The sequence below is a fragment of the Salmo salar genome, chromosome 09, assembly GCF_965601325.2.
Source record: "Salmo salar chromosome 09, fSalSal1, whole genome shotgun sequence".
Classification (NCBI taxonomy): Eukaryota; Metazoa; Chordata; class Actinopteri; order Salmoniformes; family Salmonidae; genus Salmo; species Salmo salar.
In genome coordinates, this window is record NC_138299.1 from 124,390,074 (window position 1) to 124,410,486 (window position 20,413).

General features: G+C 44.6%; 1 protein-coding gene across 5 annotated transcripts in view; it reads left to right on the forward strand.

The window, feature by feature from the left end:
- LOC106612653 (rap1 GTPase-activating protein 2) overlaps positions 1-20,413 on the forward strand; it is a 94,314-nt gene that overhangs the window by 29,958 nt on the left and 43,943 nt on the right. The window contains exon 1 of one of the 5 annotated variants that reach the window (XM_014214027.3): positions 10,312-10,633. The exons of 3 other annotated variants lie outside the window; for them this stretch is intronic. In XM_014214027.3, coding sequence (XP_014069502.1) covers positions 10,494-10,633 — 140 coding nt within the window. In that variant the 5' untranslated portion in view covers positions 10,312-10,493. Of the gene's footprint in view, positions 1-10,311; positions 10,634-20,413 lie in introns of those variants that run through there. One more of the 5 variants, XM_014214028.3, reaches the window with a different exon arrangement.

Genomic DNA, 20,413 nt, shown 5'->3' on the forward strand with positions numbered 1-20,413 from the left:
AACGGCCCTTTACGATTCAGAGCAGAACTGAAAGAGGTAGATATCGGCGAGTGGGGAAGGTGAGAACGGAGAGGGAGAGAGAAAGAGAGAATGGAGAGAGAACAGAGATTGCTCTTATATCCCTTGGCTTGGGCCCAGGAGGATGTCGTGTGTGTGTGTGTGTGTGTGTGTGTGTGTGTGTGTGTGTGTGTGTGTGTGTGTGTGTGTGTGTGTGTGTGTGTGTGTGTGTGTGTGTGTGTGTGTGTGTGTGTGTGTGTGTGTGTGTGTGTGTGTGTGTGTGTGTGTGTGTGTGTGTGTGTGTGGCCTCTGTCCCGGACATTGTTGCTCTAGAAAATACCCTGATGGCACCCCCTGGCTTAGCAGAGCCAGTGTTACTCACAGCAGGCAGCTGTTCAGAGCCTCAGGTGACACTGGGGCAAGAACACAGTCCTCCCATCTAGTAAATCACCTTCAAATAATTACAACATTCTGAGTTTGTGGCACTCATATACACTGGAAAGGCATTGGGTGATGGGGAAACAAGTCACCTTATCCTTCCCAGGGACTGAAACTGACTCTTGCTCCCCCAATGGAAAGTTCCGGAGCTACTACATCTAGGACTTATTTGTCAAGCCTAAACTTTCTCCTCTCCTCCCTCTCACCTCCCTTGCCATCTGTCGCTTCTTGACAAACACATGGTGTCTTGTTTGGCGGACTCAGCAGCCCCTGGCTCTCTGGGCCTCTTCCCTCTCTATGAGGAACGATGGCGGGATGGAGGGGGAGGGAGGGGGCAGGGAGAAATAAACAGAAAAAGATGCCGAGTGAGAGATGGAAAGATGGAGGCAGAGCGAGAGATAGAAAGAGAGATGGGGAGGGATGGATGGAAAGATAGAGGCAGAGAGATGGGAAAAGAGATGGAGAGAGTCACATGGATGGATCGAGAGAGAGAGCGAGAGAGAGAGGGGGGGGGGGAAGAGGAGGAGAGAGGGCTGAAGTCAGAGTAATGACACATGGTCACAGGGCAGGTCGTTACCACAGTGTGTCCCACTCACTAAAGCGGAATTAATGAGCAGCTCAGCTTGAGGACAAAATCTCTAGGAATTGGATTGTAGAGACTCTATATGTCTTGAGTCACTGTATTTTATAATGTGTGTTTCAATTGATGTTGAATTTGACACAACAATATGCCCTTACATAGTAGATTTGATATTATTACAGTCATAACATCATGTTATTACATTTGCATGTAGTATTGTTGATATGATTTCAAGATATACTGTATCTGTGTGATAAAGCAACAACGCCCAAGGAGGTGTGGTAAATGGCCAATATACCACGGCTAAGGTCATATATCACGAACCCCTGAGGTGACTTGTTGCTATTATAAACTGGTTACCAATGTAATTAAAACAATAAATAGTCTTTTTTTTTGTCATACCCATGGTACACGGTCTGATATACCATGGCTTTCAGCCAATCAGCATTCAGGGCATTCAGCATTCGAACCACCCAGTTTATAATGCTTCTTATAATATTGCATGCACCCTGTTGCATTCCCTTTCATGTTAACTTAGTGTTTACATTATGAGATACTATATGACAGTGGGCCACACAGCCTAGGTCTATTTCTACAGTGCATTCGGAAAGTGTTCAGACCCCTTGACTTTTTCCACATTTTGTTATGTTACAGCCTTATTCTAAAATTGATTAAATACATTTTTTTCCTCATCAGTCTACACACAATGCCCCATAATGACAAAGCAAAAAACAGAAATACCTTATTTACATAAGTATTCAGACCTTTGTTATGAGACTTTGGGGCGGCAGGTAGCCTAGTGGTTGGGCCAGTAACCGAAAGGTTGCTGGATCGAATCCCCAAGGTGACAAGGAAAAAATCTGTCGTTCTGCCTCTGAACAAGGCAGTTAACCCACTGTTCCCCAGTAGGCCGTCATAGTCAATATGAATGTATTCTTAACTGACTTGCCTAGTTAAATGAAGGTTAAGTTAAAAAATGAAACAAATTGAGCTCAGGTGCATCCTGTTTTCATTGATCATCCTTGAGATGTTTCTACAACTTGATTGGAGTCCACCTGTGGTAAATTGGACATGATTTGAAAAGGCACACACCTGTCTATATAAGGTCCCACAGTTGACAGTGCATGTCAGAGCAAAAGCCAAGCCGTGAGGTTGAATGAATTGTCCGTAGAGCTCCGAGACAGGATTGAGGTGGGACAGAGGGACAGATCTGGGGAAGGGTACCAAAAAATGGCTGCAGCATTGAAGGTCCCCAAGAACACAGTGGCCTCCATCATTCTTAAATGGAAGAAGTTTGGAACCACCAAGACTCTTTCTAGAGCTGGCCACCCAGCCAAACTGAGCAATCAGGGGAGAAGGGAGGTGACCAAGAACCCGATGGTCACTCTGACAGAGCTCCAGAGTTCCTCTGCGGAGATAGGAGAACCTTCCAGAAGGACAACCATCTCTGCAGCACTCCACCAATCAGGCCTTTATAGTAGAGAGGCCAGACGGAAACCACTCCTCAGTAAAAGGCACATGACAGCACGCTTGGAGTTTGCCAAAAGGCACCTAAAGGACTCTCAGAGAAACAAGATTTTCTGGTCTGATGAAACCAAGATTGAACTATTTGGCCTGAATGCCAAGCGTCACCTCTGGAGGAAATCTGGCACCATCCCTACGTTGAAGCATGGTGGTGGCAGCATCATGATGTGTTTTTCAGCGTCAGGGACTGGGAGACTAGGATTGACGGAAAGATGAACGGAGTGAAGTACAGAGTGATCCTTGATGAAAGCTTGCTCCAGAGCGCTCAGGACCTCAGACCGGGGCAAAGGTTCACCTTCCAACAGGACAACACAAGAGTGGCTTCTGTGAATGTTCTTGAGGTGCCCAGCCAGAGCCCGGACTTGAACCCGATCGAACATCTCTGGAGAGACCTGAAAATAGCTGTGCAGTGACGCTCCCCATCCAACCTGACAGCGCTTGAGAGGATCTACATACCCAAGAAGACTCGAGGCTGTAATCGCTGCCAAAGGTGCTTCAACAAAGTACTGAGTAAAGGGTCTGAATACTTACGTAAATGTAATATTTCCTTTTTTAAATTTTAATACATTTGCAAAAATGTCTAAAAACAGTTGTTGATTGTCATTATGGGGCATTGTCTGAATACTTTCTGAATGCACTGCATACCCTACATGAAGCGGACATGGTGACACAGTGTGCTTCACACACACACACACACACACACACACACACACACACACACACACACACACACACACACACACACACACACACACACACACACACACACACACACTAACATTCACACTTCCACACACACCCAAGTGTGATGATAATGAAATGCTGGCACACCTATCCACAAGTGTGTTAGCCCCAGGGAGGGTTTAAGGTCTGTCGTTGTCCACTTGCCTCTTGAAAAGAGGCTACTTCATCAGACAGGCTGTCAAGAGAAAATGTAGAGAAAACCTTTGAAATAAGAGAGGAACAATTTACAACAAAGACTAGGCAGTTCCTGAAACAGACACATACTGTATGTAATGTCTATGATGTTCTTCCATCCTCTTGCATGTCAATGATATGTTATGTCATAAATGAATGTGTTTCTGTGTATACAGTCTGTATCGAGTCTGTATCTCTGAATTCTAAGCGCTTGTTAGTCACCGTGGCTCATGGCTCTCTCTCTCTACCTTCCATATTGCTTCTCTTAGCTTATCATACACAATTGATTTGGCCATTTTTCAGTAACACAAAGGCTAGCATTGATGTTTGGCTCAATAACATCGTGGCTGGAATGCACTTTTGACCAATCAGATTACGTGGTCGTAACTATACTGTAACCGTTTCATAATACAGTATATTGACTCCCCAGGTTGTGATATATTGATGATGTATTGATTATTTACAGGATGTAATTTATCATGCTGTGGTGTGATGTATACATGTAAGTCTTATGTAAGATCTCTGTCAACCCTAGATAGAGTGTCACAACCATACAACTGCTTTCACACATTAGGAGAGGAGCGGCAGGGTGGGGCACTAGGCTAGGGCTAACTTCTCAATAAGCTAGCTAGCCACCTCTCAATGAGAAGCTAGCCGCATCTCAATAAGCTAGCTCGCCACATCTCAGTGAGCTAGCTAGCCACATCTCAATGAGCTAACTAGCCACATCTCAATGAGCTAGCTAGCCACATCTCAATGAGCTAGCTCACCACAACTCAATGAGCTAGCTCACCACAACTCAATGAGCTAGCCAGCCACATCTCAATGAGCCAGCTAGCCACATCTCAATGAACTAGTTGGCCACATCTCAATGAGCTAGCTATCCACAACTCAATGAGCTAGTTGGCCACATCTCGATGAGAAGCTTGCCACATCTCGATGAGAAGCTAGCCACATCTCAATAAGCTAGCTCGCCACATCTCAGTGAGCTAGCTAGCCACATCTCAATGAGCTAACTAGCCACATCTCAATGAGCTAGTTGGCCACATCTCAATGACCTAGCTGGCCACATCTCAATGACCTAGCTGGCCACATCTCAATGACCTAGCTAGCCACATCTCGACCAGCTGCCCACCTGAGCTAGGGCCACATCTCAATGAGCTAGTTGGCCACATCTCAATGAGCAAGCTAGCCATATCTCAATGAGCAAGCTAGCCACATCTCGATGAGCTAGCTAGCCACATCTCAATGAGCTAGTTGGCCATATCTCAATGAGCAAGCTAGCCACATCTCGATGAGCTAGCTAGCCACATCTCAATGAGCTAGTTGATCACATCTCGATGAGAGCTGTAAAGATCCTGGCACCAGTGCTGATAGGGCTGGAGTGAAAACAGAACTCCTTGAATGGGCTGGGCTCCAGAGCCACATGTTTGACCTGTGCGGTCCGCCGCTATTTTGGGCCTGTTAGTTTAGTTTGGCACCGACCGTTGGTCATTAAATCCTACAGTCCCATGGCCGCAGTCACCTTGTTCGAGAGGGTGTGTGTGTGTGTGTGTGTGTGTGTGTGTGTGTGTGTGTGTGTGTGTGTGTGTGTGTGTGTGTGGTGTGTGTGTGTGTGTGTGTGTGTGTGTGTGTGTGTGTGTGTGTGAGAGAGAGAGAGGGAGTGTGTCTTTTTTTATCATTTGGTTTGCTCCCGTTCTTGAGAGGCTGCGGCTGTCTCGTGAGGAGTTGTCACACTAGAAGTGTGAGATGAAGAGAGAGAGAGGGGAGCGAGGGATGGAGGTGGGGCGAGGAGAGCGGAAAAGTGCTGAGTTAAGTGTGTAAGCGAACTACTCGTTTGTAGTCCACAGAGACGGGTGCTCCTCTGCACCAGCTGTGAAGGTCATCTCTCCCCTATGCCAAGTTCTTGGTGTGGAATCAGTGGTGTGTGTACGCGTGTGTGTTTCTACGCTGGGTGGCGTGGTATCTCTTTGTTTTATGAGACACAGTTGGTGGTAAATTAAGCATTTCACTGTTAGTTCGAGTACAATTTGATTTGATTTGCCGTTTGATTTGCCGTTTCTGTGACTGTGACGTGGCGTAGTGAGGTGGTAGGATGGCTGGAGTGGCTGGTTGGCATTGCAGTCTTGCCCTGCTGTTTGTGTGTGACGACAGCAAAACGTGCCAGGGTGGCAGTGGTATATTTTCATTTGTTACACACTGGGGGAGCTGTGTGTGTGTGTGTGTGTGTGTGTGTGTGTGTGTGTGTGTGTGTGTGTGTGTGTGTGAGTGTGTGTGTGTGTGTGTGTGTGTGTGTGTGTGTGTGTGTGTGTGTGTGTGTGTGAGTGCACCCTTGGGATGAGTGCTTAGTATGCGTGTGTGTCAGTCTCTATGTGTGTGTATCAGACAGGAACGGTGGCTGTCACAGTCGCTTCTGGTTGTGTGTCAGTCTGGGATACAGGCGTCACATTTCCCACCTGCTGACGTACAAGCACCGAGTGATCCAACGCGATGGAGGAGGCGCATGAAATGATCTACCCCACAGGAGAGCAGCAGTGGTGGGGGAGAGGAGGAGAGGACTCAGGGTGGGACTGGGAGAGGAGGAGGCATCATGTGAGGAGGGAATGGGAGGGCTGAGGTCTGTGAAGTCTGTGTATTCATGTGCTTACAGAAGCCCCTGTGGAACCTGGCTCTCCAGTCGGGTGGGAGGAGTGGGAGCTTGTTTGTCTCTCTCTCTGTCACCCCAAAGCCTCACTGACACACACACATCTGCACGCGGACACACACACACACACGCACACACACACACGCACACACGCACACACACAGGGGAGGTTTGGAGAATCCTCAGCTGGGATACAGATCCCTGATAAGCTTTACAGACAGATGAGTCTCTAACATGTAATAAAGCATATGAAAGTCAATAAACATGGATAGTTAATTAGGTATTATTGGGTACAATCTAGAACAGTACCTTGACATGACTCATATACTGTTATGACTATGTGCTACTCAACCACACATCTCAACAATCTTCTCATAATCACTAAAAAGTGGTCATTAACTTAATTGAGCAGCAACAAAAAACAGCAAAATGATTTCCCTCATCTCCTCCGGTCTCCTAAGTCTCACTGGGGTTGCCAAGGGGACAGGTGTCGGTAGGCAAATTAGGGCTTGGCGCAGCGTTACCATGACATAGACAGAACACTGGAGATGCTATGCAGATGGATCTACTACCTCTACCTTTATTGTTGTTACCTTTGTTGTCTTTTTTGGGGGCTGATTTGACTGATTTGCTGTCTAAAATTACTTTCTGTGGAAAGAGAGTTGACGTTTTTCTATTGGGTTCACACTTGAAAGCCCCTCACTGCTGTATTGAGGCTTAACCAGGGTGAATACCTGATGAGGCCCTGATTTCCAAGGGAGATTGTAGAGGCAGGGCAAACATCAGAGCTATTATAAATCAATGATTAATTAATAATATGAATAAGTAATTTTGCGTGGAGGTGGTCCTGGGAATCGAACCCACTCCCATGGTGTTGCAAACTCCATTCTCTAACAGAAGATCACTCGTATTTAAAAAAATAATAATTATATATATATATATAATTGTAGGGATCCAAAAGTTGTTATATTCATTAACAATACAGGATATCATCACTTGTTATAAGAGCTATTCCACCTATAGTAACAAACATCCATTCTCACTAACAGAATACATACGGCATACCGAGCCCATAGACAGGCATTATCATTCCATAACGTCCCACACACTATTATCCATTTACTGTATCACATCTGTGGGCTCTCATGCTGTGTTGAACACATACAGTTGAAGTCAGATGTTTACATACACCTTAGCCAAATACATTTAAACTCAGTTTTTCATAATTCCTGACATTTAATCCTAGTAAAAATTCCCTGTCTTAGGTCAGTTAGGATCACCACTTCATTTTAAGAATGTGAAATGTCAGAATAATAGTAGAGAGAATGATTTATTTCAGCTTTTATTTCATTCATCACATTCCCAGTGGGTCAGAAGTTTACATACACTCAATTAGTATTTGGTAGCATTGCCTTTAAATTGTTTAACTTGGGTCACACATTTCAGTAGCCTTCCACAAGCTTCCCACAATAAGTTGGGTGAATTTTGGCCCATTCCTCCTGACAGAGCTAGTGTAACTGAGTCAGGTTTGTAGGCCTCCTTTCTCGCACACGCTTTTTCAGTTCTGCCCACAAACTTTCTATAGGGTTGAGGTCAGGGTTTTGTGATAGCCACTCCAATACCTTGACTTTGTTGTCCTTAAGCCATTTTCCACAACTTTGGAAGTATGCTTGGGGTCATTGTCCATTTGGAAGACCCATTTGCGACCAAGCTTTAACTTCCTGACTGATGTCTTGAGATGTTGCTTCAATATATCCACATCATTTTTCTTTCTCATGATGCCGTCTATTTTGTGAAGTGCAATAGTCCCTCCTGCAGCAAAGCACCCCCACAACATGATGCTGCCACCCCCGTGCTTCACGGTTGGGATGGTGTTCTTTGGCTTGCAAGCATCCCCCTTTTTCCTCCAAACATAACAATGGTCATTATGGCCAAACAGTTCAATTTTTGTTTCATCAGACCAGAGGACATTTCTCCAAAAAGTACGGTCTTTGTCCCCATGTGCAGTTGCAAACCGTAGTCTGGCTTTTTTATGGTGGTTTTTGAGCAGTGGTGTCAAGCACTGCTCAAGCAAAGAGGCACTGAGTTTGAAGGTAGGCCTTGAAATACATCCACAGGTACACCTCCAATTGACTCAAATGATGTCAATTAGCTTATAAGAAGCTTCTAAAGCATGACATCATTTTCTGGAATTTTCCAAGCTGTTTAAAGGCACAGTCAACTTAGTGTATGTACATTTCTGACCCACTGGAATTGTGATACAGTGAATTATAAGTGAAATAATCTCTCTGTAAACAATTGTTGTAAAAATGACTTGTGTCATGCACAAAGTAGATGTCCTAACCGACTTGCCAAAACTAGAGTTTGTTAACAAGAAATTTGTGGAGTGGTTGAAAAATGAGTTTTAATGACTCCAACCTAAGTGTATGTAAACTTCTGACCGCAACTGTACATGTGTCTATGGACCCTCCACTGTTGAGCCAGTGAAGACACCTGCAGCTTCACAGACAGTCAGACAGACACAGAGAGCCTTTCCAGGAGGGCCTATGAGAGTGCAGGGCGAGAGTGGACACTGTACTGTACTGTACAGGAGAGACGGCAGACAATAGGAGGAGAGGGAGAGAGGGAGGAGAGTTGGTGAGAAACACCACCATTCATGCAAGTAATTGAGCTGTCAAAAAGAAAGCAGATGGAAGGCAAACAGGTGGCCGAAGGAGGAGAGGGAAGGACAGACAGAGATGGAGGGAGGGAGAACAGAAAATAATGTCTCGCTGGCTGCAGTGGGTTCTGGGTAAGAAGGATGGTGACTTGTGTTTGCCAAGCTTTGGGGCGGAGCTAGAGTATCAGCTCGTCTCAGACAGAGATGGAGGGAAGAGAGATGGAGGGAGGGAGAGGAAGAGGGATGGATGGAGGGAGAGAGGAAGAGAGATGTAGGGAAGAGAGAGAGAGGGAAGAAAGAGGAAGAGAGATGGAGGGAAGAGAGGAAGAGAGATGGAGGGAGGGAGAGAAATTGATGGAGGGAAAGAGGGATGCATGGAAGAAAGAGAGAGAGATGGAGAGAGTGAAAGAGGTGGAGGGAGAGGAAAGTTGAGGGAGATGAGGAGAGAGAAATGGAGATAGACAGAGATCGAGGGAGAGATGGAGAGAGAGTTACGAGCGTTTGGTTTGTCATTTCTCTAAGCCTATCTTCTATTTGTTCTGTGCAGTTATGCTTCAATTCCAATGTTCTTGGCAACCGCAGAAGGCTTCTGATATGCTGTTTAAATTGAGATTTCACAAAGAGAGAGAGAGAGAGAGAGTGAAAAAACAGAGGTGAAATCGAACAAGGTCACAGAGGAGATTAGATAGGAAACAAGGACGACAAAATGACAAGCCATTAGCCATACGTTATATACAATATGGCAAATAGCACATATAGCAGTAATCTCAAAAAGCACAGCAGTAACCTCAAATAGCAGTAATCTCAAATAGCACATAGCAGTAATCTCAAATAGCAGTAATCTCAAATAGCACATAGCAGTAATCTCAAATAGCAGTAATCTCAAATAGCACATAGCAGTAATCTCAAAAAGCACAGCAGTAACCTCAAATAGCAGTAATCTCAAATAGCACATAGCAGTAATCTCAAATAGCAGTAATCTCAAATAGCACATAGCAGTAATCTCATATAGCAGTAATCTCAAATAGAACATTGCAGTAATCTCAAATAGCAGTAATCTCAAATAGCACATAGCAGTAATCTCACATAGCAGTAATCTGAAATAGGACATAGCAGTAATCGCACATAGCAGTAATCTCAAATAGCACATAGCAGTAATCTCAAATAGCAGTAATCTCAAATGGCACATAGCAGTAATCTCATATAGCAGTAATCTCAAATGGCACATAGCAGTAATCTCATATAGCAGTAATCTCAAATAGAACATAGCAGTAATCTCAAATAGCAGTAATCTCAAATGGCACATAGCAGTAATCTCATATAGCAGTAATCTCAAATAGAACATTGCAGTAATCTCAAATAGCACATAGCAGTAATCGCACCTAGCAGTAATCTCAAATAGCACATAGCAGTAATGTGCAAGCGAATGCAGTTAAGACTGTAAAAGCACACAGAGTGTGAGGGAGGAGGAGGAGAAAGGGGCAGAGCCTACACCAAGCCTATCAGGCGGAGGTGGGCAGGGATAGAGAGCCGGGAAGGAGGGAGCGAGTGAGGGAGAGGGAGAGCGCATGAGAAAGAAAGAGGTAGACAGAGATGCAGAAATACAGTCTGTCTGCCTGTGCCGGTGAGGTTGTGTGTGGCAGTGCTGCTGTACAGTGTGGTCCGTTAGGACCACCAACCCATCAGGGACTACAGCACAACACAGTCTGGATCCAGAACCACAACCAGACACCATGTCAGGCTCCACTCCTGAGCCCGCTCCTCCAAGGGTCCACTCTAAAAAGGCTGGGATCCGGGCTGCGGTGATTCTAATCGGACTCCTGCAAAAGTCGCGACGGGCGAAGGAGAGAGAGAGGGAGAAGGAGAGAGAGCGGTGGGTGAACTTTATCTGCTGTTTGGTCTCCTGGCTGGTCTGGCTGGCTGCCTGCCTGTCTCAGAGGCTCACACTCTGCACTGCGGTGTTAAGTCAAGCTTTCAGAGCAACTTTTATTGCCTGACTATAAGTGCTGTTTGTATACACAGGTCGATGCTTGTCTGTGCCTTGTGTTTGTCTGTGTCCTTGTCTTTTGTGTGTGTGTGTGTGTGTGTGTGTGTGTGTGTGTGTGTGTGTGTGTGTGTGTGTGTGTGTGTGTGTGTGTGTGTGTGTGTGTGTGTGTGTGTGTGTGTGTGTGTTTCTTGACACCACTGGTGTCTGTATGTGCATATCTGGGTCAGTAAAATGAACGGAGAGCGAGAGCGAAGTTAAAGGTGAGGAGGTGTCATTTGAGAGCTTGCAAAAGAGAGAGGAGCGAGAGAGAGTCCCTCTTCAACCTATTGTACCCTCAGCTATAGCTGGAGCCACTCCACTCAGGATCCAACATACTGTGTTGTTTAATGCTACAGTATATGTCTCTATGTAGGTATGGCTTCCATTCACCCTCTCTCTCTCTGTGCTGTCTTGAGAACACAATGGAATGGTTGCTGAAGACTCAAACTGGTCTGAGAGTTTGAAAGGAAGGGATAGGCTGTCCTCACTGTCAACAGACCAAACAGACCAAAGCAGATGAGTGTTAGTGACTCAAAGGGAGAGGTCTCAGTGATGTCAGTTTAATGGGAATGTGTGTGTGTGTGTGTGTGTGCGCGTGTGTGTGTGTGCACGTGTGTGTGTGTGTGTGCGTGTGTGTGTGCGCGTGTGTGCGTGTGTGTGTGTGTGCGTGTCTATATATTACAAGTAACTTATTGTATGTTGTTAACAATGGGACTGCCAATGATGCAAATGTCAGGTGACGACAGTAAATAGTAGTTCAGAGAGAGAGACTGACGAGTACGGGTACATTCTGTTGTTTTTGCCCGTCAATCACGGCTTTCCTTTGGAAAGCAGAAATAGCATGGCTGTGAGAGGAGGTTTATTTTCCAACACCAAGGCAATCTGATAGTGTGGACACAGTGAGAGAAGGCAACAGGGGACACGGTGCCCTGAGGTTCTTTATGTTAAAACCTGTGCTGCTGTACAAAAAGACATCACTAACACAAACACATACTGTGCAGTTACGGCACAGCAGACATCACTAATAATGTAAACACTCACAATAACACACACTAGACCTAGATGGTAGTGATGGGGATTTATTGGTTGTGTGAGTTAGTTTGACGCTGAGTTTCTGCATGTGGTCAGACGTACACACATAGTCTATGAGAAGGAGCAGTGGTGGTGGGTCGTAGATTGTGTCCACGGGGGCTGTCCTCCTCATTGGACGAGCACAGCTGGCCCGAAGACTCTTTAAAATCAATTCATGATGGATTTACAATGTATGCTGTGCCCCATTCATTTGAACAGTGTGGTGCTCCCAGGTAGTGTGTGTGTGTGTGTGTGTGTGTGTGTGTGTGTACACAGTGTACGAAACATTACGAACACCTGCTATTTCCATGACATTGACTAACCAGGTGAAAGCTATGATCCCTTATTGATTTCACTTGTTAAATCCACTTCAATCAGTGTCGGTGAAGGGGAGGAGACAGGATAAAGAAGGATTTTTAAGTCTTGGGATTTTTAAGTCAGAGGGTGAATGGGCAAGCCAAAATATTGAAGTGCCTTTGAACGGTTTATGGTAGTAGGTGCCAGGCGCACCAGTTTGAGTGTGTCAAGAACTGCTACGCTGCAATGTTTTTCACGCTTAACAGTTTCCTGTGTGTATCAAGAATGGTCCACCACCCAAAGGACATCCAGCCAACTTCACACAACTGTGGGAAGCATTAGAGTCAACATGGGCCAGCAGTGGGTGGGTGGGTGGGTGGGTGGGTGTGTGTGTGTGTGTGTGTGTGTGTGTGTGTGTGTGTGTGTGTGTGTGTGTGTGTGTGTACTAGCTTAGTGGCTTAGAATAGGAACCCAATCAGTCCAGTGCGTTGTTGTGGTTGAGAAGGGTTGAGGGTTCTAGTTCCTGTCTCCTAACCTTCCTTGTTCCTCCTGGTTGATTGGCAGCCCTCCTCTCGTCCCCTGTAAGGGGGGGTTAATACCTGTCTAACTGAGTTAAGCACATTCATTCCTTACTTACACCATGATTAGAATCACTGCTGCCTGATTATGATACACTAGTCATTACTGTTCAACAGTTCCCACACTGTGTCCCAGATGACACATTATTCACTATAGTGCACGACTTTTGACCAAGGCCAGAGGGCTATTTGGGGCACAGCCATGGATGAGAGTGTGCAGGCTTTTTGCTACAGGCTGTTGAAATCCAAGATCATAATGTGGAATATTTTTTGGTTTTTCTTCTCTGTGATATATGGCATGACCTTTGCTGAGCATCTTACAACATTTTCAGATTTTTTATCAGTTCCCTCTCCACAACCTCTTTTTATATTCTGACTCACCCTTTCCCTCCTCCCTTTGCTCATTCTTCCTCTCCCTCTCATTCTCTCCTTCTTTCTCCCCTTCCCCCACTCTGCCAGTCTATGAAAACAGTTGTGATTAGCAGCTGTTGGGGATCACAAGGAGACTGGACTGCTAGCCCTCCAGGCATAAACGAAACACACACATGCTACTCATGCACGCATGCACACGCACGTGCACACGCACACACGCACGCACACACACACACACACACACACACACACACACACACACACACACACACACACACACACACACACACACACACACACACACACACACACACACACACACACACACACACACATTCTACTCATGCATGCACACACACATTCTACTCAAGAGCATGCATGCACACACACACGCACTCACGCATGCATGCATACACCTATACACACACACACAAACAAACACACAATCAGCAAATATCTACTGTGAAGCCTGGCACAGAGTAGGTAGAGGTGACAGTACAGGGAAAAGGGTAATGTTGGCTTTAGTCATTGCAGTGAACCTCTGTGTGTGGGCAGTTTGTCAATTAATACCTTCATACCACAGAACATACACACTCAGGTCTTTATGTGTGTGTGTGTGTCTGAAAATTCCACACTTATGGCGTTCTCCTCTACATCTCACACTGCATGGAGACTGTGTGAGTTTGCTGATGTTGTTGGTGTTTATGTCTGTATTTCTGTTCTCCTTTCCTGTTTGTGTGTGTGTGTGTATGTGTGTGTGCGTGTGTGTGTGTGTGTGTGTGTGTGTGTGTGTGTGTGTGTGTGTGTGTGTGTGTGTGTGCGTGTGTGCGTGCGTGCCAGGGTGTGCATGTGGCAGTGCCAGGGAAGGAGCCAGTGAGCTGTGGCTCGTGTAATGGATGAGGTGGTATTGTCTCCCTAAGAAGTGCCCAGAGATGGGCACACTGACAGATTGCATGGAGCCCTATTTACAGAGCACAGCTATGTGAAGGGATTGGGGAAGATATTTTTAGCCCGGGCACTCATCTCCCCTCTCTCGCTATCTTTCTCTTTCTTCACCTGTGTCTCTGTCCAGCTGTCTCTCTTCAAACTCTCACATGTACCGTGGGGGTTGTCTGACAGATTGGGATTTTCTTTAGGAGATGCATGATGGGTTATTTGAAATATCCCATAGTTCAGTACAGGTCCATTGACATAGGCTAGGTAAGGTATATCGTCTGAAAGCACATTAGAATATTTCAGTGGTTCATTCTAATACAGGTCTTCTGGTTAGATCCTACTTAGATTAGATCACTTCCTTTATTTAACTTCATGTCATAATAATAACTAGGAACTGGGAGTTGACACCAGGAACCAACCAACCAACCAACCAACCAACCAACCAACCACACACACACACACACACACACACACACACACACACACACACACACACACACACACACACACACACACAGAGTTTCCTCTGAGGTCTCCTATTATAACAGTATGGGGTTGGACCAGAGCCCAGAGATGGGGAGACCTTTACTGGTGTTGACTTACAGAAACACCTGGCCTGTTTACCCTCACAGTGGGTGGTTGAGAGCAAGGGAGCGAGGAAAATAAGGGGAGGAGTGGGGGAACGAGACGGAGGAGGAGTGAGGCAGAGGACGGGTAGCACAGAAAGAAGGGAGAATCCAATTAAACCTCAACAGGTTTCCCTCTTTATGTTAGCTGCTCTGGAGAATTAAAAAAATATGTGAAGGCTTGCCAAGTCATTTCTGCCCTTGTTTTCTTGGCACAGCGTAATCCAGAACGTTAGTGGAAGGCTTTTATAGTAAAGTGCTCGAGGTTCTGAAATGTTAGTCGACATGAAAATCTACTTTTATGGCAATAATTATCAGTTACAGAGTACTTTTATGGCGCTTTAATAGACCTCTATATAAATACAGTTGTTAAACTGGAAGCCTTTGTGAAGATGACAGGGAAAACTCTGGCACCCCAATGGTGGAACAAGCTCCCTCACGACGCCAGGACAGCGGAGTCAATCACCACCTTCCGGAGACACCTGAAACCCCACCTCTTTAAGGAATACCTAGGATAGGATAAAGTAATCCTTCTACCCCCCCCCCCCCTAAAAGATTTAGATGCACTATTGTAAAGTGGCTGTTCTACTGGATATCACAAGGTGAATCCACCAATTTGTAAGTTGCTCTGGATAAGAGCGTCTGCTAAATGACTTAAATGTAAATGTAAAACCACCGTTTTTCTGTACAACATTTTCATGTCAGTTATGGAATGTTTTCATGACAGTAGATCTCAATATAAATAAAGTTGTTAAAGTATATTTACAGTATTAATGTAAAGCTTTATGATGTCAGCAATGAAACCCATAGCTCCTCTGTGAGTTCTGGAAGGGCCTGGCACCCTAACACCCCTTGGTCCCCTCTAACTTCCTGACCTTGAAGGGTCTGGCAATAACAGGCTAACAGAGCGTGCTCTGTTCCCTTCATTCAGAAGGCTGTGCCTCTCAGTTCAGGACTGGTCGTAGTGTTGCTCTCAAGGGGCTCTTACCTTGTCACATAGAATAGGCGTGAGGGTAGTAATGATTCAGTTGTTTGAGTCTGTGCTGTGATTATGGTGTTTCTCTGTGCAGTAGAGAGTTCTGACCATTATTTTGTGTTTATTTTGTGTGTGTGTGTGTGTGTGTGTGTGTGCGTACTTGCTTGCGTGCGTACGCTTGTGTGTGTGTGTGTGTGTGTGTGTGTGTGTGTGTGTGTGTGTGTGTGTGTGTGTGTGTGTGTGTGTGTGTGTGTGTGTGTGTGTGTGTGTGTGTGTGTGTGTGTGTGTGTGTGTGTGTGTGTGTGTGCTCATGCCAAAGTGTGTATTTGTGTGTAACAGCAAGAGAGTGCGTTTTCGTGTCTGTTCTGTCCTAATTTCCCTGTCACACATCCACAATACATCAATACTCAAAGCCAATTCTTATTTTCATCTGCTGGTCATAGATTCAGACAGATCTCAGCCTCTGTCTCTGTTAGGAGCTCATGCTGCTGCTAACCTTAGAGCAGGTGTACAAGGACAATTGGAAATCATCACCCCATCTGACAGTATGACAACAGGAAAACGTGGGACTGGGGAGATCCATAAGGCGGAATGAGATTTCACTCTTAAAGTTCCAAAGCAGTCGTTTTTATCTCAATATCAAATCATTTCTTGGTAACAATAAAGTACCTTACTGTGATTGTTTTCAATTAAAATGTTTTTTTTTTTATTTTTATCAAGGAGACATTTCTCAAACCAGAATTTTGCTAGGACTGTCTGGGAGTGGTCTGAGTGGGGAGGGGAAAACTGAAAACTAGCTGTTATTGGTAGAGAGGTTTGGAACTCTCTTTTCTATTGGTCTATTAACTAATTTACCGCCTGGTGATGTCAATAGGCAGGAGGCAGGCCAAAACACTATCCCACCAAAACAGGGAGACATTTCAGGTGGTCTTTTCAAACAGCTCTTCCATTAAAAAGTCATTAACATAATTTTCAACATTTCACAGTATTATTCCAACTAGGGCTGTGGCAGTCATGAAATTCCGTCAGGTAATTGACCGTTATTTAACATAAACACATGCAGCATCTCCTGGCTTCCACGCATAGCTTACAAGCCACTGATGCAGACCTTTGGAACATCTACATTTGAAAAAGTCTAATAAATCCATGTAATATAGCCTGCACCTTCACAATAAATCCATGATTTATTTTAGACAGGTCTAAAGAAACATGATATGAATAAAATGTAGTCTATTTCAGAAGAACAGAATAGCATGCTCTGAGTTGTCCTTATGTTAGGTCCTGATCTGGCTATGCTATGTGGCTGTGGACTACACTAGTTCATTTAGCAGACAAGATTTGCTTAGAATTCCGTGGCATTATTTTATATTATTTTATAGTATGATGAATCCAATTGAACAAAGCTGAATAAAATAGAAAGGATATTTTCTCCAAATGATTTGAGGGAGTGCGTTCATGTGGCTTTTCTGAGTTGAGCACTTAACAAAGAAACAGGTACTCCTACATACTTCATTTAGAGTTACTTCTGTAACTTTAGTTGTGATACAAACATTAGGGTATATGTTTTGATGTTTAATACATTGTAAAGCTGCATGATGCGACTCTAATGAGGATTTGAAAAAAGTCGCATGAAAAGCATGAGCTCTGATTTGTTTTTTTGAATGCAGGTTGTGCACACTTCATCAAGCACGTGACAATGCCTCGAATTTCCCGGCGGCATCCCCTTTGTGTGGCGGTAATGCCCCCAGAAACATGCATGCCTTTGGCGGCTAGTGGCTGTTGTGCCCTTGGGCTGAAAATAATCATTCTAATTCCCTGCTCCCAGTACTCGCATGGCTCTCCGTCACGTGACCGGGTCTTTCTCACAGGGTACAAATGAAAGACAGAAACATCAGGGACTCAACTGCGTGGGTCCTTATCCATTTCCGAGGCGCATATTGAAGATATTGGAAGAACTGTCCACATTTACTTTTCGTCAGCCAACGAGATGAGTAGGCCTAACGAACAGCAAAAGCACTGGGCTATGCCAGTCTACTATCCCCCACAGTACTGAAGTTGAACTATTCTATTCTGTGTGAGAAATAAATATTCCAAACATAGTCTGGGACAGTTGTGGGATGCGATAGGCCCCAAACCACTAGCATCAAAAACCTTTTATATGCAATAAGGCTGACACAACAGATCAGAACGTTTAGCTTAAAGTTTTGATAAACTATTAGGTTATTTCTTCACATTATAAGCGCAGCAATGCGCACACGGCAGTAGGATAAAAGCGCGAGTGTTCCATTAGCGGGAAAACACCATTCTGAAAAGTGACCAGGAATGTGATTATGCATGTAATGCTTTTATTATAAAAGTGCATTTTTATGGTGAAAATTGTCTTCCCCAAACTTGAAACTCACGCGCTGCTTATGTATGCAGTTAGGCTCTACACCTCTTGTAAAGCGGATAAATGTGCTTCATTTTAAGAAGTTATTTGGCCACTTTAGTTGTGATACAAACCTTATCAAAATATATAGGCCTATGGGCTATACTACATGAGGTGTGCGACTATGATTGGAAAAAGTCGCAAAAAAGGCATACAGTATTTCTTGCCTTACTGCACCCAAGATGGGCATCATTCATCATTCAGTGATAGGCTAATGCTGTCACCCATCAGACTATTGTTGATTTAATCCTGCCTTTACATATACTAAATAATATATGTGTGAAATTATTTTGGATTTAGGATGGACCATTATCATGCACCTGTCTCAGAACAGGGTCAGGAGGAACAAAATACATGTCATCTAAATAGCGAATGGAGGACGCTTTTACCCTGGTTCATTTTCATGCCAGACAGGTAGGCTATACTCCTGTTGAAAAGAGAAGCAATGTGCTTCATATTAGGAAAATTGAGAAATAAATATGGTAGGCCTAGCCTATAGAAAGCTGATGGGATCCTCCTCTTTTTAATAGAGCCCATCACTCTGTTTTCTCACGCCACTGCATAGCCTATAGAAATGTTGCGCAACATGAGTAGTTTTTTGACTACATTTGCATTGATGTCAGAGTGATTATAGGGACAGTGCTGATACCAGGCAGTTAGCAAGTTTGGTAGGCAACTAATGACCATCAGCAGCATCAGCGCTGGGAGAAGCCTAATTACTGTGACTAAACGGCGGTAATACGGTCACCTTAACAGCCCTAATTCCAACCTCATAGTGTGGATATATATATATAAAACACAGGAAAAATCTAATTTTTTTTACTGCACTGTGCCTTTAAAAACAGTCTCATTTTCAATACACAGCACATGGTTTCCTCTTAGACAGGACTGCCCAACCCTGGTTCTGGAGCACTACCGTCCTGTAGGTTTTTGCTCCAACCCTAATCTAGCACACCTGATCACTCTGTTCCAACACCAATGGTTGTATTCACTAGACTGGAGGAGTGCGTGTACTGGTCTGGAGTCAGTGAAAGATGATTTTGACATGAATCATCTGTATCGGCTCTGGCATTAATGCAGTTATCCCGTGATTGTGTGGTTCAATGTCCGATGTCTATTCTCCTCCCAGCAGTTTCCTGTGCTGTACGTAATCACTCTGGTAATACAACTGGATCCAAGGCTTCATATACACAGTGTATCTCCGCTTAGATGAGGCAAGGGGATATTATGTTATCGTCCGGCGGTTTTCATTTCATTTGTGTGTGTGTGTGTGTGTGTATGCTTTATAGAAATGCTGACTGTTAGACTACCCATTACAAAATGCCATCGGCGATGGCAGCTGTCTGCTTCTTTCCTTTGAGATCTGGGCCCACATTCATTAAGCATCTCAGAGCAGGATTGCTGATCTCGGATCAGTTTTGCCTTTTTTAATCTGAGTGAATAATATTACATGGATGGGGGGGGACCTGATCCTAGATCATCCTTATCTGAGACGCTTTATGAATACAAGCCCTGGAGTCCACAGCACTGCTCTTCTTATTGAGTTTGGGATTCCGTACTGAGAGAAGGTGTCTTTCTAAGAGGTCATTATCTCAGCAAGGTTTGGTCAATCAAAGTGTTTACACAGTGTTCTACGATTGATTTTTTTCCCTTTTTCGATTTTGTTGCCGCGGCAGTAATTCTTTTCCCAACTTCATTCAGGTTTCATTTGGGAGAACAAATCAATCCCTCGCAGTGTACCCTCCACTCTCTAGAACTCTGCCAGCAAGGTGTGTGTGTGTGTGTGTGCTCATGTGTTCCTCAGCCATTCGGTTGACTGGCTGGGCTCCTCTCTTCTTTGACCCCTTTATCTATAAATAGCCTTTATATCCATCGGACCGGGGCAAAAAACTGGTTCAATCAACGTTGTTTCCATTTCATTTCAACCCCAAAATTAGATGTGATGATGTTGAATCAACGTTGAAAACTAATTGGATTTGCAAAAAGTCATCAACGTAAGGGAATTTAGTATTTTTTTTCACCAAACTTTTAACCTAAATCCAATGAAGGTGACATTTTTGGTTGATTTCACATTGAATTCACGTTAGTTGACAACTCAACCAAATGTAAATCAAAACTAGACGTTGAACTGACTGTGCGCAGTTGGGAGTGAGTCCCAGCAGGAAACAGGAAGTAGCCCTCTTGACCTCTTCAGTTACCTGGGTGCCTATGGGATTCCTTATGGCTTATGAGCAACTGGCCCCCTTGTAGCCTATGTGGAGATGAGAGGTCCTTGTCTGGCTACTGGTCCCCCCAGGCTACTACTGTATATGCTACCATTATAGGGTTCCTTGCAGGCTACTG